Source organism: Sus scrofa, chromosome 1 (genome assembly GCF_054392235.1).
Source record: "Sus scrofa isolate SSC_HxYL_T2T_F1_AM1 chromosome 1, Sscrofa_HxYL_maternal_Yorkshire_Landrace_v2.0, whole genome shotgun sequence".
Lineage (NCBI taxonomy): Eukaryota > Metazoa > Chordata > Mammalia > Artiodactyla > Suidae > Sus > Sus scrofa.
Genome location: NC_139383.1, coordinates 72,661,110 through 72,685,914, shown reverse-complemented (window position 1 = coordinate 72,685,914; position 24,805 = coordinate 72,661,110). Strand labels below are relative to the sequence as shown.

The window sequence follows — 24,805 nt, the reverse complement described above, 5'->3', positions numbered from 1 at the left end:
TATTGTTTACCTTTGGCTGTGGTTCCTCAGTTGTGTATGTAATTTTTAAATAGCTACTTTGATGATCCCTTTAAATAAATAGCTCCACATTTAGAATTTGTTGTACTGATCTTTGCATTCATACTAAAGAATGCCCATCACACAGTTTTTTGATACGAATAGTCTTTATGGCATTCATTTTTTCCTATAATCTTTCTTGGTTTGGAGCAAGTTCATTTATTTTTACAAGGATCTGACTGACACTCTTCATTTCATTTTCAGTTTGGAGTTGGTTGAAAAGGAATTTTGCCTATATGTACTGCTTTAAACACTGGAAGAATGACAGATGACAAAGATGTGCTTCGAGATGTGTGGTTTGGACGAATTCCAACTTGCTTCACCCTCTATCAGGATGAGATAACTGAACGGGAGGCAGAACCGTATTATGTAAGTATGTTGCTGGTGGCACATGGGTTATCTTTGTCTGTTTTTGTAAATAAAGCTCTAAGAACCTGGAGGCTATTTATAACTCTTTATATGCAATTAATAAGACTCATTTGGGAAAAATATTAGAAGACACAGATCAGCAAAAAGAAGGAATTAAGAATAGCTTCTTACCCTACCATTCAGAGGAAAAAAGCCACTGTTGACTTGTTGATATGGGACCTTCTTGACTTTCTTTTTCTTATGCATATATATGATATATGTTAATCATAAAGTTATGTGCTGTTTTTTAACAGGAAGGTATTTTGTATATAGTAGGTTCAGATTTGATTCTTTTGTATTTAGGTGGTTTGAAGCAATAATTTAAATTTTTTATAGCTCAGATGTGTGTGTTTTCATATATTCATGAATTAATATATATTATATATAAAATATATTGTTTAGTAACAAAACAGGCTATATATAGAGTTGTAGGTTTGAGTTAGTGTATTATCTGTTCTAAAAAAAGTATTGGAGTTCCCATTGTGGCGCAGTGGCTAACGAATCTAGCTAGGAACCATGAGGTTGCGGGTTTGATCCCTGGCCTTGCTCACTGGATCTGGCGTTGCCGTGAGCTGTGGTGTAGGTCGCAGACCTGGCTCAGATCCCGCGTTGCTGTGGCTCTGGCGTAGGCCAGCATCTACAGCTCTGATTAGACCCCTAGCCTGGGAACCTCCATATGCCGCAGGAAGCAGCCCTAGAAAAGGCAAAAAGACCAAAAAAAATAAATAAATAAATAAAGAAATAAAGAGTATTGAATGTCTTCTGATTTTAGCCTGCTTTTTTTTTTTTTTTCTTTTCTTTTCTACTTGCATATATGATCCATAGTTAGGCATCTGTCAGTCAGAGGTAATAGTCTCTTGCCTTCTTACTGAATTGCTCTCAGTAGGCCAAGACACTCAGTTATCTTAGTTTTTTATTTTGTCTCAGGTACACATTATGTTTACTCAGGAGGATCTGGGAAAGTGGAAATGTATTGTGGTGCTGGACTGTTTCTTGTTTCACTTTAGTGAAGCTTGCCCTTTGCTTTTTCCCTCGTCTGTTGGAGAGGCAGGAGCACTCCTCCTCAGCCTATTGCAGCTGTGGGAGGTCAGGCTTTTGGAGGAAGCTTCTTAAAAACCCAGGCACTAAGTTTTTATGTACAGGAGCTGTTTAATTTTTCTTAGTGCATCTTGAATCTGACATAGGTCATGCACATGGTGGATACTCAGTGCATGAAAGCCTCCCTATAGTCATGTTGGGTGTTTGTTTTAAATTGTCTTTTTGGGTTTTTTTTACTGAATAATAATTTCAGAGAAATCAGGTAGTCTTTTGTGCTAGTATTCACATAATCATAACTAAATTTGAGTCATTTTAACTTTGGAAAACTCAACAGTTTCCTGCATTTAGAGAAACTTCAATAATTAAAAACAAAGTGTGGTCATAGTTTATTTTTAAAGACATTTCATGTGTTAGATGTATTGTTCGTCATCTTCTTCTGTAATATGGATTAGGATATCATTTATGTTTGTTCCCAAACTAGCTTTTGCTATTTTAATTAAAAAATTTTAACTTTGGATGGCTTTCTGTTGTATAACAAAGGAGCGTATGTGTCCAAAACTAAGAAGTATATAATTTTAGTCTGTTAACTTTTAAATAAGAATATAATGTTTGACACACTTCCTACGGTTTTAAAAAAAGAAACCAAGTAAATGGTACAACATTTTCCCTTCTTTATATATAAATCTATTTAAATATGAAAAGACCATTGCGAGAGCTAGAGGGTAAGTTGTTTTGTTTCTAATTGAATTAAAAATGGCAAAAAGTATTGGGGATAACTGTTGGAGAAATTATTTTGGGGGGAGGGGAAGAGGATTGTTTTGTCTAATAGTAACTGGGTTTTTTTTTTTTCTTGAATTCTTTCTAATTCTTCATCCAACAGAAACTCATATAGTCATTATGTTTTGGAAGAATATTAAGAATAAATCCTAAAGAAATGGGCTCTAAAACCACGTTAGGAGCATATTCCAGATTTTGCTTAAATACATATTTAATATATATAGGAAAAAATACACAAACTACCAGAAGTGATTACTCTTAGAATTATTATAGCTAAGCATTTTAGTGCCATCATGCTTTTAGTTCACTTGTGTCTTGGTTATAAATTAAGCTTGAAAGTACTTTCAATTGCCTTGAGTTATAATATAGATAATGTTTTAAAGATTCTGGATGAAATGAGGTAAAAATATCATAGCCTTAGAGCTAGTAGACCTCTTTCCCAGACATTCTCAAAGTTCAAGTGAGGTGACATAGCAGGTTGTCACCATGGCCTGAAGAGTCCATTCATGTTCAGATGGAGGTGAAGTCAGGATGGATGAATGAGAATGTAGTTTATTTTAATTAATGTTTGTAGCTTATTTCTTAGAAAATAGATTTTAAAATATTACTGATACCAAATAACATTATTAATTTAATAATAATTATTAAATTAAATAATTATTATTGAGGGTCTTCTGGAATTTTTTTTCTGTTTGGAAAAGCATATTAATATTAAATACATTCTTGTATATTTCTGCATTTTGATTTGTTGCCTCTGCATAAATCTTTCAGCCAACATCCTATATCATTGAGAATTATATCTCATTTTACAGGGAATATTAGGAAGGAAATTTATTAGAAACTAAGCAACTTTTCAGTTTTTGTTATTTCTGTTATATTCATTTGAACTGTTGCTCTTCCTTTAGGTTATCTGATATGAAATATATATGCTAAATTGCATTCATATTTTTTGACTTGTTAACCAAAGGAATCACGTAGACACATGGTCATCAATCTGAGTGAACCCTTAACATTAACCCAGCAGTCCTTTTATGTTTCCTTAGTCACCTGTCTCCCTCGTTGTTCTCCACTATTAGTATTTCTCTGAGCTCTCACCTCATCTTTCTTGACAGGTGACCTCACTTCCTTCTTCACAAAGAAAATAGTAACCACGTGATAAGACCTTCCTTAACCTTCTACCACCAAGCCTGCAAAACATATCTGCACTCACACACATTTACTTCTTTCTCTTTCTTATTTTCCTGGAAGAGGCATCCTTCTTCCTAGACCAGGCCCAGCCTTCCATCTGTGTTCTGGATCCCATCTCCTGCCTTCTCAGGAAGCTGGTGATTTCTGATATTCTCCCACCCTCTACCCCTGCCTTCTCTATTTATTTTATTTTTAACTTTGTCTATCTGCTCTTTCTTTGCAGCATTTATATTGTCTCAAGTCCTTCCTATCCTAATACAACCCACTGTTGGCCCCATCCCCCTTTCAGCCTCTCGTTTTTCCTTCACAACTAGACTTATTAACAAGGATGGTCTATACTCTTTGTCTCCCCACCTTCCACAACTTCACTGTGATCACATTTGCAAATAGGACTTTCTTGTCAAAGTCACCAATGACATCTTTGCCAGAGCTAGAGTCTGTTTTTGAACTTTCATTTGCTTGATCTTTCAGCCCTATTTGATGTTATTGGTTTTCTCCATCTTGTGGCACTTTCTCTTAATCTGCAGTGCCTCATTCCTGATTTGGCTTCTATCTTTCTGGGGTTTTGTGTTCTCCTTTGGTAGATCTCCCTCCTTTGCTTGTTTCTCAGTGTTGGCACTCCTTGGTGCTTTGTCTCTCCCCTGCCACCTTCACTTTTTTCCTCCTAGAGCTCTCATCCATTTTTATTCTTTGTTAAGCATTTTTATCTCAACAGCTCCCCAAGATTTTTCCCCTAAGTTTCAGAGCTCTATGTCTTTCTGCTGGATATCCTCACTTAGATGTCTTGAAGGAACCCAAACTGAGTCTGAAGTTGGACTCATCATCTTTACTTCAGAAAACCTGGTAATCTATCATGTTCCTTTCCTGTTTTATTATCCAGATAATCAAGCACTCTTACAACTAATTAACATGGGACTCATCCTTTGATGCTTCCTTCTCCTCTATACTTGACATTCAGTCATAACTTAGTTCATCTGATTTTATATCTTAGCTATTTCATACTTTTCCAGTTCCTTTTATACCTGTTACTAACTGAGCCTAGCTCAGACCACCATTTAAAAACTGAGGATTGTATGGTATTAACTAATTACTCTGATTTCAGTCTTGCCCTCTTTTCCAGTCCACAGTTGGAATAATCTTTTCAAAACACATATCTGATCCTGTCACCTGCCCATTTGAAACTTTAGTGGCTTTTCATTGTCTTCAGGATCCTTAATGCAGTTTACAAGGTTCCTCATGATATGGTCCCTTGCTTCTTCGGTACTATTCTGTCCCAAGCCTCCATAGTCCTGTCACTTCTTAGGATTCCTCACGTCCCTGTCTTTGACTTTCTGTATTCACTCCACACCTTCTTGCAGTTTCCTCTGTCTGGAATGAGCAACAGTTATCTCCCACCACTATTCATATCCAGACACCCACACCCACCCATGTCTGGTTCATTCCTCTTTCCCTTTTGACTCTGTCCCAGCCTTCCTGAGTCCCTAAATTAGGTAAAATTCTTTATTATCTGCTCTTACAACATTCTTTACTTCCTCTTTGCATTCATCATATTTGTAATTTTGTCCTTATTGTCTTACTCTTTAGCCTGTAAGCTCCATGAGAGGAAGAACTCTTTCTTTCTGTCTTATTGAATGCTGTAACCTCATCACCTAGTGTGATGCCTCACATATTAAAATGGAACACAATTCTAGTGTTTTATTTCTGTTTTTGTTCTAGACATGTGAATCTTTTAATTTTATAATTGAAAACTGTTGGACAAAATAGGATTTGGTGTAAGCAAATAATATTATAGGCACTTCCCCCCCCCCCAGAAATATAACTAATCTATACAACTGTGTTAAACATGTATTCCTTATAAGTTTTACAGAAAAAAAAAAGAATCGCTTATGTCATATGCACTGAGTACTTGACAGTGCTAAATGAAGAATGAGAGAATGATAGAATCCATGCAGTGGACAGTTTCCCTGGAGGGTTTAATCCTTTTTGTATTAAAAGAACTTAAAGAACCTTGAAGACATTACCTGAAGGGAAATAAGCCCAACACAAAAGGACAAACATTTTATGATTCCATTTAGATCAGGTACCTAGAATAGCCTAACCCAAAGCAACAAAGTAGAAAAGTCATTACGAAGAGTGAGAGGAAGAGAAGAATGGGGAAGTTCCTGTTAAATAGGTACAGAATTTGAGTTCAGGATGATGAAAAGCACTGCAGATTGATAGTAGTGATGGTTGCACAATAACAAGGTGAATGTATTTAATGCCACTGAACTATACGTTTAAAATGGTTAACATGATAAATTTTATGCTAGGTATATTTTACCACAGTTTAAAAAAATGAACTTGAAATAAACCAATGAGATAAACCTAGGAAAAACCTTGTGTGGTACAGTCTGGATGTTGAAGGCAGGGCAGTGTTTTTTGCTCTTGTTTCCTTTTCATTTTTACCTAGTTGAATATCTACTAGATAAATTGTATCTATACCTACTCTCCTATATTTTTTCTTTAATCTTAGAGTTACTTCTTAATGCTACTGTAGATATTTATATTAGTTACAGATTACTCCGGCAGGCCAATTTGGAACAGAAGATTCCAACTGCATCTCAGTGTAGATTCTACCTTAAATATGGGCATTCTTTCAAATTTATCACTTTGGGCTGCTCTTGCCTTCTGAGATGGACTACTTCTGTCTGTGGAATGTGTATTTCTGTAAATAAACATTCTTTCACTTAAATAAAATAAAATAATCACATTTGACTTCTTGTCCCACTTGACCTTTGGCATCTCTGATTCATTAGGTGAATGTTTATTGTATGCCTACTATAAAGCAGGCAATATTTTGTGTATTGGAAGTGTAGCAGTGAACAAAACAGATGAAAATCCCTGTCTTAATGGAGCTCACCTTCTCCTGTTCCTCATTTCTTATTGTAAAAAGTAATTTTTGTCTCATGAAAGTCATTTGTGAATTTTTCAGCAACTTTGGTTGAACCTAGTGCATGAAGTGCGACCTTCTCGTAAATCAGGAGCTGATATCCATACTCATTAGTCCTGATACATCTTCCTTCTTATGATCTCCATGGGTTGATATCATTCTCTACAGAATAGGTTACTGTGTAATGTCCAACAGACATTTTAAAGTAAAGCCCTAAACTTACTAACATGGAACTATTGGACTAGTAGGTTGTACTGTTTTTTTTTTTTTTTTAAATGACTACTTTACCATGCTGTTTTAATTTCTTGTAGAGACTGTCCATGTTACATCTGTATTTGATTCTGTCATTTTAATTAATTCCTTTTTGACATTTATTTAATAGAATATGAGTTTGGCAAGTTATTTAAGCTGTATGTAAAATGCAGGTGATAATAAGATTTCCTATAAAACAACTAGTGTTTTCTCTTATGGATAGTAAGTATTAGTTTCCTTTTTCATTTCTTTCCTAATCACATTCTACTTGTTTCATTATGAAAGAGGAATTTACGTTCTGTTGAATCCACAATGCTATATAGCAGCTTGTTCCTAGTATTACTACCTTTTTTTTAATCTCTAGTGCAGCATGCCAGCTCCCTCCCACTCCCCTGTATCCTGGATCCCCTAGGACCACTGTCATATCCTCTTAGCTAGTTGGGGCCTGAGAAGGATTTTTGGTGATTAAATATCAGTCCCTTTAACCAGAGTATTTTTCTTGGTATATTTTCCCCCATCCAGAATGTAATTCTACTTGATTTAGTGATCAAAAGACGTGGAGTTCCCGTCGTGGCGCAGTGGTTAACGAATCCGACTAGGAACCATGAGGCTGCGGGTTCGATCCCTGCCCTTGCTCAGTGGATTAATGATCTGGCGTTGCCGTGAGCTGTGGTGTAGGTCGCAGACGCGGCTCGGATCCCGAGTTGCTGTGGCTCTGGCATAGGCTGGCAGCTACAGCTCCGATTAGACCCCTAGCCTGGGAAACTCCATATGCCGCGGGAGCGGCCCAAGAAATGGCAAAAAAAAAGACGTAACCTGGAATAAGCAGTATGAAAAATGATGCAGGGTTAGGCTCACAAAAGTAGCTAAAAGAGAGTAACAATTTTACCAGCAAGCAGAAGTTTAGGAAAGCAAGAAGTGGCTAGAGCGTCTGCTGCAAAGAAAGAAAATAAATTAATTTTTGCCAGTTTGCTCCTTTTATCTCCTTGTAAGTTCTTAACCAGTTTTCCAAAATGCTGTCTTATGTTTTCTTTCTGGGTGCCTTTCCTGGGGGAGAACACTGATGGTCTTCATACCATTCTAGTTGAGGCTTTACCAACCTCAATGTTCCTTTCCAGACTTTTCCCTCTCCAAAATCCAGAAAGGTCCAGCCTCTCTAAGGGCAGGATTGAGGCAGTTGATGGACAGTAACAGGACCACCAGCCCACCAGCATTATACCCCAAGCTTGTGCTTTACCGCATTTAAAGATTTAAATGTGTAGCTCAGAACTCCGCCATCTAACTTATCTCTCTCCTTTAGTTTTCTTCAACATTAGTAATCACCATTATCTGTTCTAATTGATTTCCAGACCTCCTCTGCTTTTTTCCTTCATTCCAGTCTCATAGTATTTCCTTAACAGATTTCCTTGTTTGGAATCTTTTATCTCCTTGCAGTCTTTTATATACAACAGCTAGAATATTCCTCAAGTACTGTTCCTCTCATCATACCATCGTTTTATTCATGGTATCATAGTGGCTCCTATTGTTTTTCAAATGAAAATTTCTGTTTGATCTTTAAAGGCCTTTCTTTTGGCACCATGAAGTGTTTTTATAAGTACTTTTTATGAGGGTTTTTTTTTTTTTTTTGAACCTCCACTTTATTTTAGCTTCATAGAAGAGGATAGATTATCTTGCTGTCCTTCATTGCAACTAAGACAGTACACAGTAGGTTATCAAAACATGATGTTCCAGTTGAGAAGTTCCAATTGATAAGTCAAGGTATACATTAAATTGAGTTGATGATTGTCTTAAACGTCGAATTAACTCAGGTGAATCATACAGATGTTTAAGTTAAATGTGATAGAACTAATAAGTATCCTAAATAGCATGACATCTTGTTGCACTGTATTTTTATTTGGAAAAAAGTATTACAGAAAGAGTATGCATAGACTTGTTTTACTCTAGGCATTTATTCTAGAAGCTGTAATAAAGTAATGGCATAAGAAATTTTAAAACGTCAGCCTTTAGCTTTTGATTTTCTATAAAAAGTAGTTGACTTTGTGTGGAATGTTCAAAGTAGTGCAAAGAACATGGCTGTTTTTCCTTAATATTCAAAAACCTATTTAGTATATTTCTTTTTGAAAAAATAGTAAATAAATGTGGTTTTACAAATTTTCATTTCAGTTGCTTTTGCCAAGAGTAAGTTATTTGACGTTGGTAACTGACAAAGTGAAAAAGCACTTTCAGAAGGTTATGAGACAAGAAGACATTAGTGAGATATGGTTTGAATATGAAGGCACACCACTGAAATGGTGAGTGAAATTTTCTGCATTATTAAGCGTTGAGTATGTGCTAGCTCTAAGAAGATATAGCGCCCAGGAGTTGCTGTTGTGGCTCAGCAGGTTACGAACCCAACTAAAATTTCCATGAGGATGTGGGTTCAATCCCTGGCCTCACTCAGTCGATGAAGGATCGGTGTTTGTGGTGTAAGTTGCACATGTGGCTCGTATCCTACATAGCTGTGGCTGTGGTGTAGGCCAGCAGCCACATCTCTGATTCGACCCCTAGCCTGGGAACTTCTGTATGCCTCAGCCCTAAAAAGTCATATGTGCAGCCCTAAAAAGCCAAAAAAAAAAAAAAGAGAGCGAGAAGAAGATATGGTGCCTGGAAGCAGGTTTTTGGAAGTTCTGTATAAGAACTCACTGGTCTAGCTCTGTAATACAATGAATTTTAAACCAATGCTAGATTATTTTATTGGAAATATTCCTGGCTTCTATTTGGATGCATGGGAGACTGGACAGATTTGTATATTTTCATCAATGGATTTTTTTAATATGGCATAATAATAGTGTATTGGTTATGGGGTTTGTTTGTTTTTTAAAAATGCCCTTATGAATAAGTCACTCTGTGACACTTTTCAGGTTTGTTTCTGTTTCTAAAATCTTTATAAAAAGATCTTTATATACAGCTGATTACCTAAAGGGTCATCTTTCAAACTGATTGCCGCATGTAGTCCACATATAGTTAATCATGTGCTATAAGCACATCTTGTTTAGCCTTGGTTTAGTATTTAAAATATATTGATTTCCTTTTTTGTGTGTGAAAAGTAATCTGGATAGTATATCAAAATACCATTTTTTCCCAAAAACATTAAAAAATATATATATATCCTTTTTTAAAAAACATATTGAAAGTAAATCCTAACTGGGTTTATCCATGTACAGAAGATGTTATTTTTGTCCTACCTGTGTTACTGGGAGCTTTGATCATTGTTTCAAAAATATTGAGTGGAATTAAAGAAATTACAGAGAGAAAAATATTTAAAAATGGCTCAGGATATGCTGGGATAGTTCTTCAAATGCTGCTATGTTGATGTAGTTGAGTAAAAAAAAAGATACAAACTGGGTCAAGCTTTAAATGAAATATGAAATATAAATAGTTTAATAGTGAACCTGCTCTCTGAATCTGAGAATAGTAAAAAATGAAGAGTTTTAAAAGAGACTTAAAGCAAATGAAAGGAAACTAGTAGGTATGTAATGAGTGCAGCTGACTTGAAGTAAGGATTACTTAGAAAGAAGGAATAAACTTTTGGAGCTCACGGTGTGCTGATGAATTTGCAAGAGTAAGTTGATTTCTCCTAATGATTTAGAGATATGTGAGGTGATACCTTGTATTGAGTTATGGGTAACATCACTAATCCCCCCCCCCTTTTTTGTATTGTGTTCTTTTTTTTAGTATAGTGTTCATTTTGTTTTGTTTTGTTTTTTTGTCTTTTTAGGGCTGCACCTACAGCATATGGAAGTTCCTAGACTTGGAGTCCAGTCAGAGCTATAGCTGCTGGCTTACACCACAGTTCATAGCAACGTCAGATCCAACCTACACCACAGCTCACAGCAATTCTGGATCCTTAACCCATTGAGCGAGGCCAGGGATCAAGATGCCTGCGTCCTCATGGATGCTAGTCAGATTTGTTTCTGCTGAGCCATGACGGGAACTCCTGTATAGTATTCATTTTTTAATCAAAACAATATTGAGCTTCATCATCACATTATCAGGGGCATTATGACTCTTAAATAGTTCTAGGCCTTGGGCAGCATAGATAAGTCAATGTTTTCTGTTTCTTTTTATTTCTCAGAAGAATTGGAGGTTTTGGAATGGGAAGGAGGCTTAAAAGAAGTGTAAGAGAAGCAAGGATCAGGAGAGTAGAGGGAAAGGAAGGAGGGGGAATGATTGTGGGTGAGTAGCAATAGGCTATATCTCTGTTCTTGACAGTTCTGTGTTATACTTGGATATTGAAATTGTATTGCTTTATGTGTATTAGTTACAGATTACTTTAAGAATTCATGGGACTGACAGTGGACTTTTCAGTTTTATCGTTGTAATGCAGGGGTTCTCAACCAGGGCCCTATTGACATTTTGACCCGGGTAATTCTTTATTGTGGGAGGGCAACTCTGTACATTATAGTGTTTTTAGCAGCAACCCTGGCCTGTACCCACTAGTGCCAGTTGTACTCCCTTCATTTGTGGTAAAAATGTTGCTAAATGTCTTGGGGTAAGGGGTGCAATAGCACCCCCAATTGAGGAACTCTGGAAAAGATGGGAAAACTAAGTTATTAACTTTTATAGTAGGAGTTCCCATCGTGGTGCAGTGGTTAGCGAATCCGACTAGGAACCATGAGGTTGCGGGTTTGATCCCTGGCCTTGCTTAGTGGGTTAAGGATCCGGCGTTGCCTTGAGCTGTGGTGTAGGTTGCAGATGCAGCTCAGATCCTGTGTTGAACCAGAGGCACACTCTGGTGTAGGCTGGTGGCAACAGCTCTGATTAGACCCCTAGCCTGGGAACCTCCATATGCCATGGGAGCAGCCCTAAAAAAGGCAAAAAGTGTAGGTTGCAGATGCAGCTCAGATCCCGTGTTGAACCAGAGCCACACTCTGGTGTAGGCTGGCGGCAACAGCTCTGATTAGACCCCTAGCCTGGGAACCTCCATATGCCATGGGAGCAGCCCTAAAAAAGGCAAAAAGTGTAGGTTGCAGATGCAGCTCAGATCCCGTGTTGAACCAGAGCCACACTCTGGTGTAGGCTGGCGGCAACAGCTCTGATTAGACCCCTAGCCTGGGAACCTCCATATGCCACGGGAGCAGCCCTAAAAAAGGCAAAAAGACAAAAAACAAAAACAAAACAAAAAAACTTTTATAGTAAATGGTTGTTAAGTCATCTTTCAACTGTGTAATGATTATCTGTGTGGTGATTATTTTTGTATTCGATATGAATTGTATTTGATAGGTTTGTATTTTACATATGCTATCAATAAACAATGTTTGGACCCATTTCTCTCTGTTACTACAGAGTAATGATTTTGGCCTCAAAAAATTATGTTCCTACTTTGGCAGTATTTATCTCTTCTGAATATCTTTTATTAAAGAGTGAAATTATTTTTCCTTTCAGAGAGCTTATGTGAAAGCAGTTGTGTTGATGTATCTTCACTTAAGTTTTTGGGTTGTTAACTTTTTATGCGTGGTACTACTTTCATAGTTGTCTTGGTATACACTTATTATATTTAATGGCTTTTGTTTATTTGTTTTTTTGGGGCCACACCTGCAGCATATAAAAGTTCCCAGGCTAGGGGTCAAATCGGAGCTGCAGCTGCTGGCCACAGCCTCAGCCACAGCCACACAGTATCCAAGCCATCTGTGACTCACACCACACCTACGGCAACGCCAGATCCTTAACCCACTGAGCAAGGCCAGGGGTCGAACCCACGTCCTCATGGATACTAGTTGGGTTCTTTACTGCTGAGCCACAATGGGAACTCCTTTAATGTCTTTTGATACAACTTTTCCTTTGGTATTGTCAGGTACTCCAGATATTTGAGGAATGAATAACTTAGAGAGGCATGAGTGTAACCTAGGGCCTCTGTTTTGATCTTTTCTCTCTTTGCTTCCAACAATAGCCGTTTTCACTTATGTGAAAATAATTATTTTCCTAGAGATAGGCTATCAATTTTTACCTGGCATTTAAGCAGTGAGCTTCATAGGATAGGATAATCATTATAGGGAAGTAGCTACCACTAAAGCTTTGCAGGACTTAGATTTTTGTGACCATGAAGGTGTCTTACGAGTAGAGGAGCAATTTTTTGAATAGGATGGTAACATCTGTTTTATACATGATTCTTTGGCGTTTTAAATAAATTCAAGTGAGAATGGAAATCAAACACCAGTTTTAGACAGTTCATAAAAGAAGGAAGAAAGCATAAATTGATATTCCTTCTCTCTATATAACCCTTTCTCCTATTTATTTATTTATTTTTTGGTCTTTTTGCCTTTTCTAGGGCCACTTCCCATGGCATATGGAGGTTCCCAGGCTAGGGGTCTAATTGGACCTGTAGCCACCAGCCTACATCAGAGCCACAGTAACACGGGATCTGAGCCAAGTCTGTGACCTACCCCCATAGCTCATGGCAATGCCGGATCCTTAACCCACTGAGCAAGGCCAGGGATCGAACCCGCAACTTCATGGTTCCTAGTCGGATTCGTTAACCACTGCACCACGACGGGACCTCCTATATTTATTATTACAAATATTTAATCTGTGTGAGATGCTTGAGTAGGTCTTTTGTACCATTAGCACTTCATAAGCAGTGCTGAGTAAATGTTAAATGAATAAATGAATCTAAGTATCTTCTTTTTATTGAGAAAACTGAGGCTCAAATAAATAAAATAACTTGCTCAAATGAACAAGCAGGACCATATTTAGAGGCTCTCAGTTCAGGGCTCCTTCTGCTGTATATGCTGAACTCTTAGTTGTTTTCTCCAATTCTATATGATCTCTCTAATTGCTTGTGTCATCTGTCCATATTAGAATAGAAAAATATTTAAAAACAATAATAATGAATGCTTACTATAGTGTTGATTTACAGAGATGCCAAGGAGGTTTTAATCCTCTACATCCTTTATTATCTTGAACTTTAAAAAACTACATGGGAAATGGAAAGTGCTGATCTTAATTCAAATTAAGGGTCTCTTTTTTAAACAGTGATTTGAGTTGATTAGTCAGCAGAGGGTGCTCTAACATAGCATTTTAGGGGCAAAGTTTCTTGTTACCATAACTCAGGTGTTCAAAATTTGTATTTGTTACTTTATATTAGACTTATTTTAAGAGGAATTTCTTGGTTCTTTTGAAGAATAGTTTGTTAGTATACCCTAATGCTGGCTAGATCTTGGGCCTCTGGGTATAAAATTCAGAAAAAAGTTCTCTGTCAACTTTAAAGCAGGCATCTCTAATGGGATATTATTATTTTGTGTAAATTAACTTACTTTCAGGATTGCTTGTTGTAAGTAAGAAGTTGTTGAAAGACCCTTTTGAATTAAAAAAAAAAAGCAGTAAATACTGAGGTTGATCTTAAACATAGACTTAATTGAATGACCCAGAATTTAATAATGTACCTATGTGACTTCAAAAGTTAATTTTAACAAAATAACTTTAATCTCTTAATGGTCAAATACTATGTAGGCTTCTGCCTCGTCATTTTTCTAAGGTTGTAAACTTCAAGGTTAATAATTCCATAAATTATTCTGTAAACTTTATTTTTGAAATGTTGTTTACTTAGCATTTTATGCATTTAGTATCCCTTTGTTAATTTTTGTACTATTCATAGGTAAGAATAGGCTTAGAAAACTGTGAAACATGGTGCTAGCCTATAATTGTGTTTGTATCATAGGCCGAGTAGGCAAAATAGATAGTAATCTTTAAATTTCTTTGATTTACATTTGAGTTAAACTCTTTTTTTACTCATTGAAGTATAATCCTGATTTCAGTGAATCAGCATTGTAACAAACTTATGAATAGAATGCATTTATTTCAATAAAATAGAGTGGGACAGTAGTTCTGTAGTGTATGGGGAAGACTCCTTTCAATGCTCATCTTAAAATACTGGTGTGCTGTCTAACCGCAGATGTTCAGACAGAATGAGCACCCATGGCTGACCTCAGAGTGTATCCGTTACTGCTAGACTATGTGCCAGTATGTATATGTGTATTTTAGCAGTAGTGAGAGGGTAAAGAAGAAACAACTTAGGCAAAAAAAAAAAAAAAAAAAAAAAAGGGAAGAAAGAAAATAGTATTCATTTTGAGAATTAAATTTAGAAAAAATAAGAGCAATTTAAGAAAAAGAAAGAAAACAAACAAAATGTGAAAATGGACCTAACACTAAATATTCTGGTGCAGTCAATTATCATAGGGCAGTAAATTGACCTCTTATTAGTTGGGTTTATCTTCCGGGATAAATTTAGGTTAGACTGGCAGGAGTAGCAGTGTAACAGCCAAATGGTTGATGGATTAAACCGTTTATTTATGCTGATGGCTTATGTGGTTTCTGTGTTATGGATTAGGAGCTTCCTAACAAAACTATATAGAATATCTGTTTAGAGGAATTATGCAAACTAGTACTTTTAAATCTTTACTAAATTGGATTAAAATGTAAGTCAGTGCTTTTCATTTTTGCCAGCTCTGTTTTATAGATTTTCCTTGCATAGTAATAGATTCCTCAGAAATTAGTAATCTTGGAACCAGTTAATTCAGGCTATGTATTTGTTTGGTGTTTTTATCCTTGCCTTGAAATCATTCTGACATAGGGGTTCCTTTTGTGGTGCAACAGGCTTAGGGGCATCTCTGCAGTGCCAGGATGCAGGTTTGATCCCTGTTCTGGTGCAGTGGGTTAAAGGATCCAGCATTGCCACAGCTACAGTATAGGTCGCCACTTATCCCTGACCTGGAAACTCCATATGCCCTAGGGCAGCGAAAAAAAAAAAAAAAAAAAAGATTAAAAGGATGGAGTTCCCATCGTGGCTCAGTGGTTAACGAATCTGACTATGAACCATGGGGTTGCAGGTTCGATCCCTGGCCTTGCTCAGTGGGTTAAGGATACAGCGTTGCCGCGAGCTGTGGTGTAGGTTGCAGATGCGGCTCGGATCCGGGGTTGCTGTGGCTCTGGTGTAGGCCAGCGGCTACAGCTCCGATTAGACCCCTAGCCTGGGAACCTCCATATGCCTCGGGAGCGGCCCTAAAAATGGCAAAAAGACCAAAAAAAAAGGAAAGAAAAAAAAATCATTCTGACATAAACATCTGCATTGAGCCATATATGATCTATATACTTTGACAATAGATATAAGTAGAATAGTTATTTTACTCCTCAATTTTTCTGGCTTAGTTTTATTTTTATAGATTGTTAGAGGATATCTTTTAGCTATTATTTAGAATGCTTTTATGTTAATGTTTTAAGTGTTTGTAAATTGAAATATACCTTTTAGAAATCCTAACTTTTTTGCAGATTATTTATGTTATTAATTTTCTATTTTAGTGTGTTTAAAACTGTTACCCATTGTCAGAGCTTTTTTTTTTTGTCTTTGTCTTTTGTCTTTTTAGGGCTGCACCCACAGCCTGTGGAGGTTCCCAGGCTAGGGGTCGAATTGGAGCTACACCACGGCTCACAGCAACTCCAGATCCTTAACCCACTGAGCGGGGCCAGGGATCGAACCCACATCCCCATGGATACTAGTTGAGTTCGTTAACCACCGAGCCACAATGGGAACTCCTGTCAGAGCTTTATACTGTGATATAGTATGTTCACATGCATACACACATACAGATGTATAACTGAAACAAAAATTTCCCAAAGTAACGTCTGTAATGTGTGATGTGTACTGAGATGTTTTCTGATCTAATCAATTTTATATTATTGAATGCTAATCTACAGGACAAAATGGATTTCAGGGCTCACTAATGGGTCAACTATAGTTTTGTTTTTTTTTTTTTTTTTGTTTTTTTTTTTTGCCTTTTCTGGGGCCGCTCCCGCGGCCTATGAGAGTTCCTAGGCTAGGGCTCTAATCAGAGCTGTAGCCACCGGCCTATGCCAGAGCCACAGCAACACGGATCCAAGCCGCGTCTGCAACCTACACCACAGCTCACAGCAATGCCGAATCCTTAACCCACTGAGCAAGGCCAGGGATCGAACCCGCAACCTCATGGCTCCTAGTCGGATTCGTTAACCACTTAGCCATGACGGGAACTCTAAGGGTCAACTATAGTTTTAAAAATACTATTTTACTGGGTTATTTTTCTTATTTTTATATTTTATTTTGGATACTAAACCTAGAAATCATAACATTTAAATTTCCCTCCCAGTCTTTAGTATATCAGGAGAGTCATCATCATTTACTATCTGAGACCAGTGAACTTTAGAGTATATGTATTTAGGACACTTTATAATTAACTGAGAAATAAGAATAAAAGAATGGCTTATAACAACTTTATTAGAAATTTTAGTAAGCATTTAAATACAGAAATTCAAGAGTTCCCCTTTTGGCTTAGTGGTAATGAATCCAGCTAGCATCCATAAGGACCCAGGTTGGATCCCTGGCCTCACTCAGTGGGGATCCGACGTTGCCATGAGCTGTGGTATAGATCACAGATGTGGCTCAGACTTTGAGTGGCTGTGGCTGTGGTGGAGGCCGGCAGCTACAGCTTCAGTCAGACCCCTAGCCTGGGAACTTCCATATGCCTCAGGTGCAGCCTCCAAAAGACAATAAATAGATAAATAAATAAATTCAGAAGTTTAGATTTTCACTCCATGTTTTCCTGATTTGGAAGTTAATATACTGGAAATGAGCAATATTCTCAGTGTAAGTAATTGTTCACTAGTTATTAAACATTCAAGTAAACCTCTAAGAGTTTCTAGCTTATTACTCTGACTCTTCTTGCACTTACAGCAATGCTTTAAGAAATTTTAAAAGCCTTTGACAGATTGCTATTTCGTTTTGAAATATTTTCTTTTTTACTGAAGTAAACATCAATTTGGATGAGCAGTCCAATTTTTGAAAATTTCTACATCATCTAATTCCTTTCAGGCATCTTTCTATATAAATCTGCCTTTCACATTTGCCCACCTATCGTCAAGTAAATTGCAGTGTACAGATGGCATTGAAGAAGAGAGAATACGGACACCCTTTTAGCACAATGGAATGGTCTAGGTTCTAGTGTAAAATATGGTATGATGATATCCTTTCTGTTAAATGGCTAAATGGGTAAGAATGCCATGTATCCTTGGAAATATATTAGTTATTCATTAGTTCTTTGAGTTTTATAAAATTTTATATTATCATCTAAAGACTCACAGTTTTGAGATTACATATGATCAATTTTCCATTGTCATTAAAGTCCAAAGTACTACTACCTCTCTCTGCAAAAATCTTCTGATTTATCTAATTATGTAACATCATCCTCTGTCAGTTTTCTTCTCTTTCCCATTATAGGTGGAAAATAAGACATTTTGAATTTTCAACTATATTAATGATATCTAAAAGTAGACTCCAAAGATGGGTCTTACTTTATGCTTTATTGAAATATGATTTAAGGAGTTCCTCTTGTGGCTCAGTGGGTTAAGAACCTGACTAGTATCCATGAGGATGCAGGTTCAATCCTTAGTCTCGCTCATTGGGTTAAGGTTCTGGTGCTGCGCCAGCTGCAGCATAGGTTACAGATGCGGCTTGGATCCCACATTGCTGTGGTGCAGGCCAGCAGCTGCAACTCCATTTTGACTCTTAGCCTGGGAACTTCCATATGCCATGGGTGCAGCAAAGAAAAAAAAAGGGAAGTATGATTTAACATTTTAGGCAACACAGTAAGAAAACAGAAGAAGGATACATTATTGTGTCACCCTTCTAGGCATGCCATTACTCTTCCAAATTTTTATTATTTTAATTTTTTTTAGTTAGGAATAGTTGATAAGTAATGATGAAATAATTCCTAGAATGATGAAATAGCAAAATATTTCAAGATAGAGGAAAAAAAAAAAGAATCCAATGATATATCTTAGATTTATAAAAAAGACCCAGTGAATTGTTATGGTGGCTACTACATACGATAAGATTTATTCTTTTTTAGGGCTGCACCTACAGCATTTGGAGGTTCCCAGGCTAGGGGTCGAATTTGAGCTGTAGCTATAGGCCTACACCACAGCCACAGCAACACAGGGTTCTTGACCTACACCACAGCTCACGGTAATGCTGGATACTTAACCTACTAAGTGAGGCCAGGGATCGAACCTGTGTCCTCATGGATACTAGTCAGATTCGTTTCCGCTGAGCCATGATGGGAACTCCAAGCTTTATTCTTTTTTTTAAAGTGAGTTATTTGGGGGGGCTCTTTTGGAAGACCTTTAAGAAAGAATAAAAGTTATGAAGTATTAAACTTAAAATAGCTGCCTAGGAAAGAAATTCAGAACCTAAAATTGGGCCCATTGGACCTTTATGGCATACTGAGGGTTAACTGTTCTGTGGATCTTTGATTTATTTATTCAACACTTATCTACTTTGTTCAAAATTCTGTGCAATTACAGTATTTTTTTTATATTGAGGGTAAAATTGATTATATGAGTCTTATTATGTTTAATTTGTATTCTGACCCAGATACTTAATATTTATTTTAAAAATTGTATTTGATTTTACATGGCAGTATAGATTGCTTTAATATTTGCACTTTAGAATTTGTATGTAGTTGCATTTGTGATTGGTTGAGAGTGTGTACAACACCGAATTGCTAGTCATTTTATGCGGTCACTGGTGAATCCATGCAGTAGGTCAACTATATAATTTGCTAAAGGGATTCTATAATTATACCTGCAGTGCTGCTTAGAGTTGGGAAAGCAATATACTCTGTTAGTTTACATTCATTCTTAATCTATTTGCAGATACCTCAGAGGGACATTATTTAAAAAAAAAAAAGAATTAAGACTAAAGAAGGTCTTATTTTGTAAAAGTGCATGGCATTACATAATTACCTAATTATGTAGAACTTGTACAATTTTAAAGAGTTCAGAGAGAAGGACTAGAATAGGATAAAATCTGTAGCTTTTCTGTAGTGCAGTATGTCTTTTATTACTTTTTTAAAAAAATTTTTAACTGAGGCTAGAGTTTTTTTCCTGATTTCAGAATCTCCTGAGGGAAACATTCTGTAATTTAGTTAATCCAAAATTTTCTTCATACGCATTTCTATTTATGAAAGACTTGTGTTAGATGCTGACTTTGAATTAGAGGAAAGTTTGAGGGTTTTATTAAGAGATTCAACACATATATGACTAAAACTACCCACTGTTTTACTTCACTTGCAGGGCTTTCATTCTGAATAAATACATGATTTCTAATGACTGATGACTTTTGCACAATTATGTAGATGCAAGAAACATGAATAGTGTTAGCTAATATTTGAATCTTGGTCACATTCAGTGTACCTAAAGTATTTGGGTTACTCATTTGGAAGAAAACTAGATCTATTTTCAGGTTTTTAAGTTCTTAAATCTTGGGGTAATTCACTAGAATATTATACAGGAAGACTACATAACACCAGATAATCGTTTTTGCCTTTGTTGCAAGTAAGTATTATTTAATTCTGATTCACTTATTATTTAATTCTGATTCACTAATTAAGGTACTATCTTACTATTCTTTAAAAGACGTAAAAACAAATAAGATATGGCCATTAAAATCTGCGAGGTTCAGGAGTTCCCGTCGTGGCGCAGTGGTTAACGAATCCGACTAGGAACCATGAGGTTGCGAGTTCGGTCCCTGGCCTTGCTCAGTGGGTTAACGATCCGGCGTTGCCGTGAGCTGTGGTGTAGGTTGCAGACGCGGCTCGGATCCCGCGTTGCTGTGGCTCTGGCGTAGGCCGGCGGCTACAGCTTGGATTCAACCCCTAGCCTGGGAACCTCCATATGCCGCGGGAGCGGCCCAAGAAATAGCAACAACAACAACAACAAAAAGACAAAAAAAAAAAAAAAAAGACAAAAAACAAACAAACAAAAAAAAAATCTGCGAGGTTCATATTACTAACTTTTGTTTGTTACTAAATTTTGCTTCAGTGTGAATAAGGTTATATTAGGAAATGTTCTCTTATTTAGGAAGTTCCCAATTTTTTTTTTTTTTTAACTTTAGAATTAGGTTGCAGAAGAATATTCAGTAACCTTGGAAAATGTTGACATATTGTTATGAAAAAAGCAGGTTATAGCAGTTTGTAGAGGATAAATCTAATCTATATTTAGATCCATATGCATAAATAAAAAACTGGATACTTATATGCTATAATGTTAACAGTAATACCTACAAAATAGGCAGTTGCATACTCTTTTAGGTACTCTTCTCAGTTCTTAACATATCTAAAATTTTAAGTTGTTTTTTTAAAAATTTTTTAAATGTATTTAAATTAACTTTAAAAAACTGGTTGCCCAGTATGATACTGTGATGATAATTAGGCGTCGCAGTACCGTGACATAACAGTGCTCTTGGCTAATGAGAGGTACCTTAGTACAGTTTCATTGTGTGTATTGAGGATTCCCTGGGGAATGAAATGGTTAGGGAAAAAACACCTGATGCCTAAAAACTATACCATACTAGCCCAGGCAAGAAACTGTTTAAAATACTACCTTCCTGGAGTTCCCGTCGTGGTGCAGTGGTTAACGAATCCGACTAGGAACCATGAGGTTGCGGGTTCGGTCCCTGCCCTTGCTCAGTGGGTTAATGATCCAGCGTTGCCGTGAGCTGTGGTGTAGGTTGCAGACGCGGCTTGGATCCTGCGTTGCTGTGGCTGTGGTGTAGGCCAGTGGCTACAGCTCTGATTCGACCCCTAGCCTGGGAACCTCCACATGCCATGGGAGCGGCCCAAAGAAATAGCAAAAAGACAAAAAAAAAAAAAAAAAAAATACTACCTTCCTGTAATTTGTGGTTAAAGCACCCTTATATTTGATGTTAAAACATGATGGAAATTTATTTTGGAGTTGTACTTATAACTTTAAATATTTATTTTTTCTTAAAATGTACTCTTTTGTTTTTAGGCATTATCCGATTGGTTTGCTATTTGATCTTCTTGCCTCAAGTTCAGCTCTTCCTTGGAACATCACAGTGCATTTTAAGGTATAGTTTAAATATCATTTCCCATTTGTCCCACTTACACTACTTAGCAAGTAAAGTTAGAGTAGAATTTTTTAAGTTGTTTCTTGCTTTTACCATGACAGTTTTTATTTGTCAAGCTGCCATTCATGTTTATCTATAAAATGCATTTCAATTTCTTCTTTAACTTTTGTCAGAACAATTTAAACATTTAATGTGTAAATGTCTTTTTTGTTGGAGGTAGATACCCTATGATTAAAATTTATAATATTTTGGAATATTTATATTCATTTTTTAAAGTCTCTAATAGAAAGGACAAAATCCTGAGTACATGAGGGCTTGGGAGTGGGGAAGGAGGCAGTCTAACACTGAGTAACTCTATTTTGACTGAATGAAGAGAAGGGTTAGTTCAAAGACTTGATCTAAATCTGTTTTGAGAAATACTAATTTCTGTTTTTAAGGGTTCAGGCTAGATTTATTGTAATCTAGTTTTGTCTCAATATTTTATAAAAATCTCGTCCCTCTTTCTCCCTCACCACCCTGATTTTCCATCCCCATCCCATAAGCAGTTCACTGAAGGACTGAACCACCTCTATTAATTGATTAGTAGGCATTGCTTCTCAAATGGCGAGCTGTTGTGGGAGGGAGACATGTTGAGAGTTTGAAAAGTCATTTAGATGTCCAATTTGCTTTCCCATTAGGGACACTCATTCAAAGTCATTGCCCAGAGATTCATCCAATATCCCTGAGGTGCTTTCCTTCCCATTTTACTGAAATTGAATTTGCAGCTCATAGGCATTTATTTTGCTCTAAGGTGCTTTGCACATTACCATGTTACCACAGATATTAGTTACCATGGAACTGTGCAGCGTACGTGGTTCTGATATGCAGGGGTTTTGGTTAACCATGAAAAGCAAGGAGTGCTTTTGTGTATAATAATTTAAATGTAGAACACCATGAAGGTAATAAAACTACTCCAAGTATGGTAAATGTAGAGGTTCCATATTGCCTGAAAGGTCTTTTCCAGTATGTTGAAAAGTAATTCTAGTAATTAGATTGTGTGTGTGTGTATGATGCACTCTAGAAGACTTGGAAATCTAGGTTAAAATACACTGTAGCTACCCTTTTATTTATTCATTCAACAAATGTTGAGAGCCTGCTGTTTGCCAGCCAGGCATACATGAGTAAATGACACAAAGGATACTCAAACACTTAAACATTTTATGGTACTTAGCTGGTTTGCGTACTAAGCCTTCTAGAATTATTGATTGAATTAGTTAATGGATTATAATATTGATAGAAAAGACTAAGAATTCTTATGATTGGTATAGTGTTAAGTTTCTCAAAGTACTTGATGGACCCAGATCCTGGGGTTTCCTAAAACCCTCTTAAGGGATCCATGAGGTAAATCTATTTGCATAGTAACATTAAGATGCTTTTTGCCCTTTCCACAATGGGTTTACATTTATACTAATCTGCAAAAGCAAAGGTGGCAAAAGTGTTGGCATCTTAGCACAGACTGAATTGCTCATTGTATTCTTCATCACCACACACTAAGCCTGTTGTGGATGAAGCAGCACAAATTATTAATCATTATTAATCTTGACTCTTAAGTACATGTCTTTGTAATCTCCTGTGTGATAAAATAGGAAATACATATAAAGCACTTTTGCTGTGTGGTAAGTATGATGGTTGTCTTAAGCAAAAGAACTTGTGCTCTTGTGCACTTGTTTGCTTTGTGAGCTAAATGACCACTTTTCTCATGAAACATCATTTTTAATTTGAAAGTAATTGACAGACAAACTGTGCTTTATTTAGACTTGGGTATTTGTCAGTTTCTTGAAAATAAAGTGAACCTCTAGTTGCAAGAAAAACAACTCAGAATGTTTATTGCCAGTGGTAAGTTTTGGACTTTTAAGTGAAAATTAGCATTTTGGAAAACACCTATCTGCCACCATGAGCTTGACAGCTTTATTATTCTTACAGAATTTTCTGATAAGATTTGTGGTCATTATAACAAATCTGATTTTAAAAAATTTCATATGTAATGAAATGTGAAAACATTTGGAAAAGACCTACCTTAACTCAGTAAACAAGTATTTTCTAATTGACCAATAAATGATGTTGCATAATCATGCACATGTATAAAGCTCTGTTTAAAGTGCAAGGTTAGCATCAGGAATTTTAATGTAACACATGTCAAACTGTTTATTAATGTGGTTGCAGATTCCACATTAACGTTATCATAAACTGTACTTATTGAATTGGAAGTAATATCAAAAGAGTATCATCCACAAATATGAAAAATCTCTTAAAAATATTAGTCCTTTTTCCAACTACATATTTCTATAAACCTGTATATTTATATACTTAAACCAAAACAAATTCATAATGTTGAATGTGAAAGCAGATAATTCATCTATTTTATTTTATTTTATTTTTTTGTCTTTTGTCTTTTTGTTGTTGTTGTTGTTGCTATTTCTTGGGCCGCTCCTGCAGCATATGGAGGTTCCAGGCCAGGGGTTGAATCGGAGCTGTAGCTACCGGCCTACGCCAGAGCCACAGCAACGCGGGATCCGAACCGCGTCTGCAACCTACACCACAACTCATGGCAACGCCGGATCGTTAACCCACTGAGCAAGGGCAGGGACCGAACCCGCAACCTCATGGTTCCTAGTCGGATTCGTTAACCACTGTGCCACGACGGGAACTCCTAATTCATCTATTTTATATTAAGCCAGACATTAAAGATATTTGCAAAACAGTGCTAGTCTTCTTAATTTTTGTTGTTGTTCTGGAAAATAAATTATTTTTCATGAAAATAGGATTTTTGTGTTAATGTGTGGTGGGTTGATATTTTTTAATGAATTGCTCTTTGAAATCCTTAGTAGGATATATATTTTCTTCCCAGATGGAAAATTTATTAGAGAAATTAAATAGAAAGCAGAATTTTAGAGAATGTTTTAAATTTGCTTAAACTACCAGTGTGTTTCTATCAACTGCTTTTGCTCTTTAGGATCATGGCCTGTGTTGGAGGAAAATTATTGCCCATATTTTTTTCTCTATACTAAGTTCCTTTTATCTAAAGTTGTAAGACGTAGTTTACTGCAAAGGTTGTCCTCAGGTATTTAATTAATAGCTTATATGGATTGACACAGGCCCACATCCCAATGTACTGCCTATGGCTTTCAATAGATTATAATGAAACTCTGTAAGCATTAAATTTGCAGGTAGAAAAGCAGTGC

General features: G+C 36.4%; 1 protein-coding gene across 17 annotated transcripts in view; it reads left to right on the top strand.

Moving 5' to 3' along the window:
* Positions 1-24,805, top strand: part of ATG5 (autophagy related 5) — a 234,153-nt gene that overhangs the window by 4,171 nt on the left and 205,177 nt on the right. For 10 of the 17 annotated variants that reach the window (XR_014833090.1, XR_014833114.1, XR_014833525.1 and 7 more), the window contains exons 2-4: positions 262-426; positions 8,813-8,940; positions 21,506-21,584. Coding sequence is in view for 11 of the 17 variants with exons in the window: in XM_021090470.2 (XP_020946129.1) it covers positions 319-426; positions 8,813-8,940; positions 21,506-21,584 (315 nt within the window). In the remaining 6 variants the exon portion in view is untranslated. The remainder of the gene's footprint in view (positions 1-261; positions 427-8,812; positions 8,941-21,505; positions 21,585-24,805) is intronic. The other 7 variants (XM_085004864.1, XM_085004834.1, XM_085005246.1 and 4 more) reach the window with 1 other exon arrangement.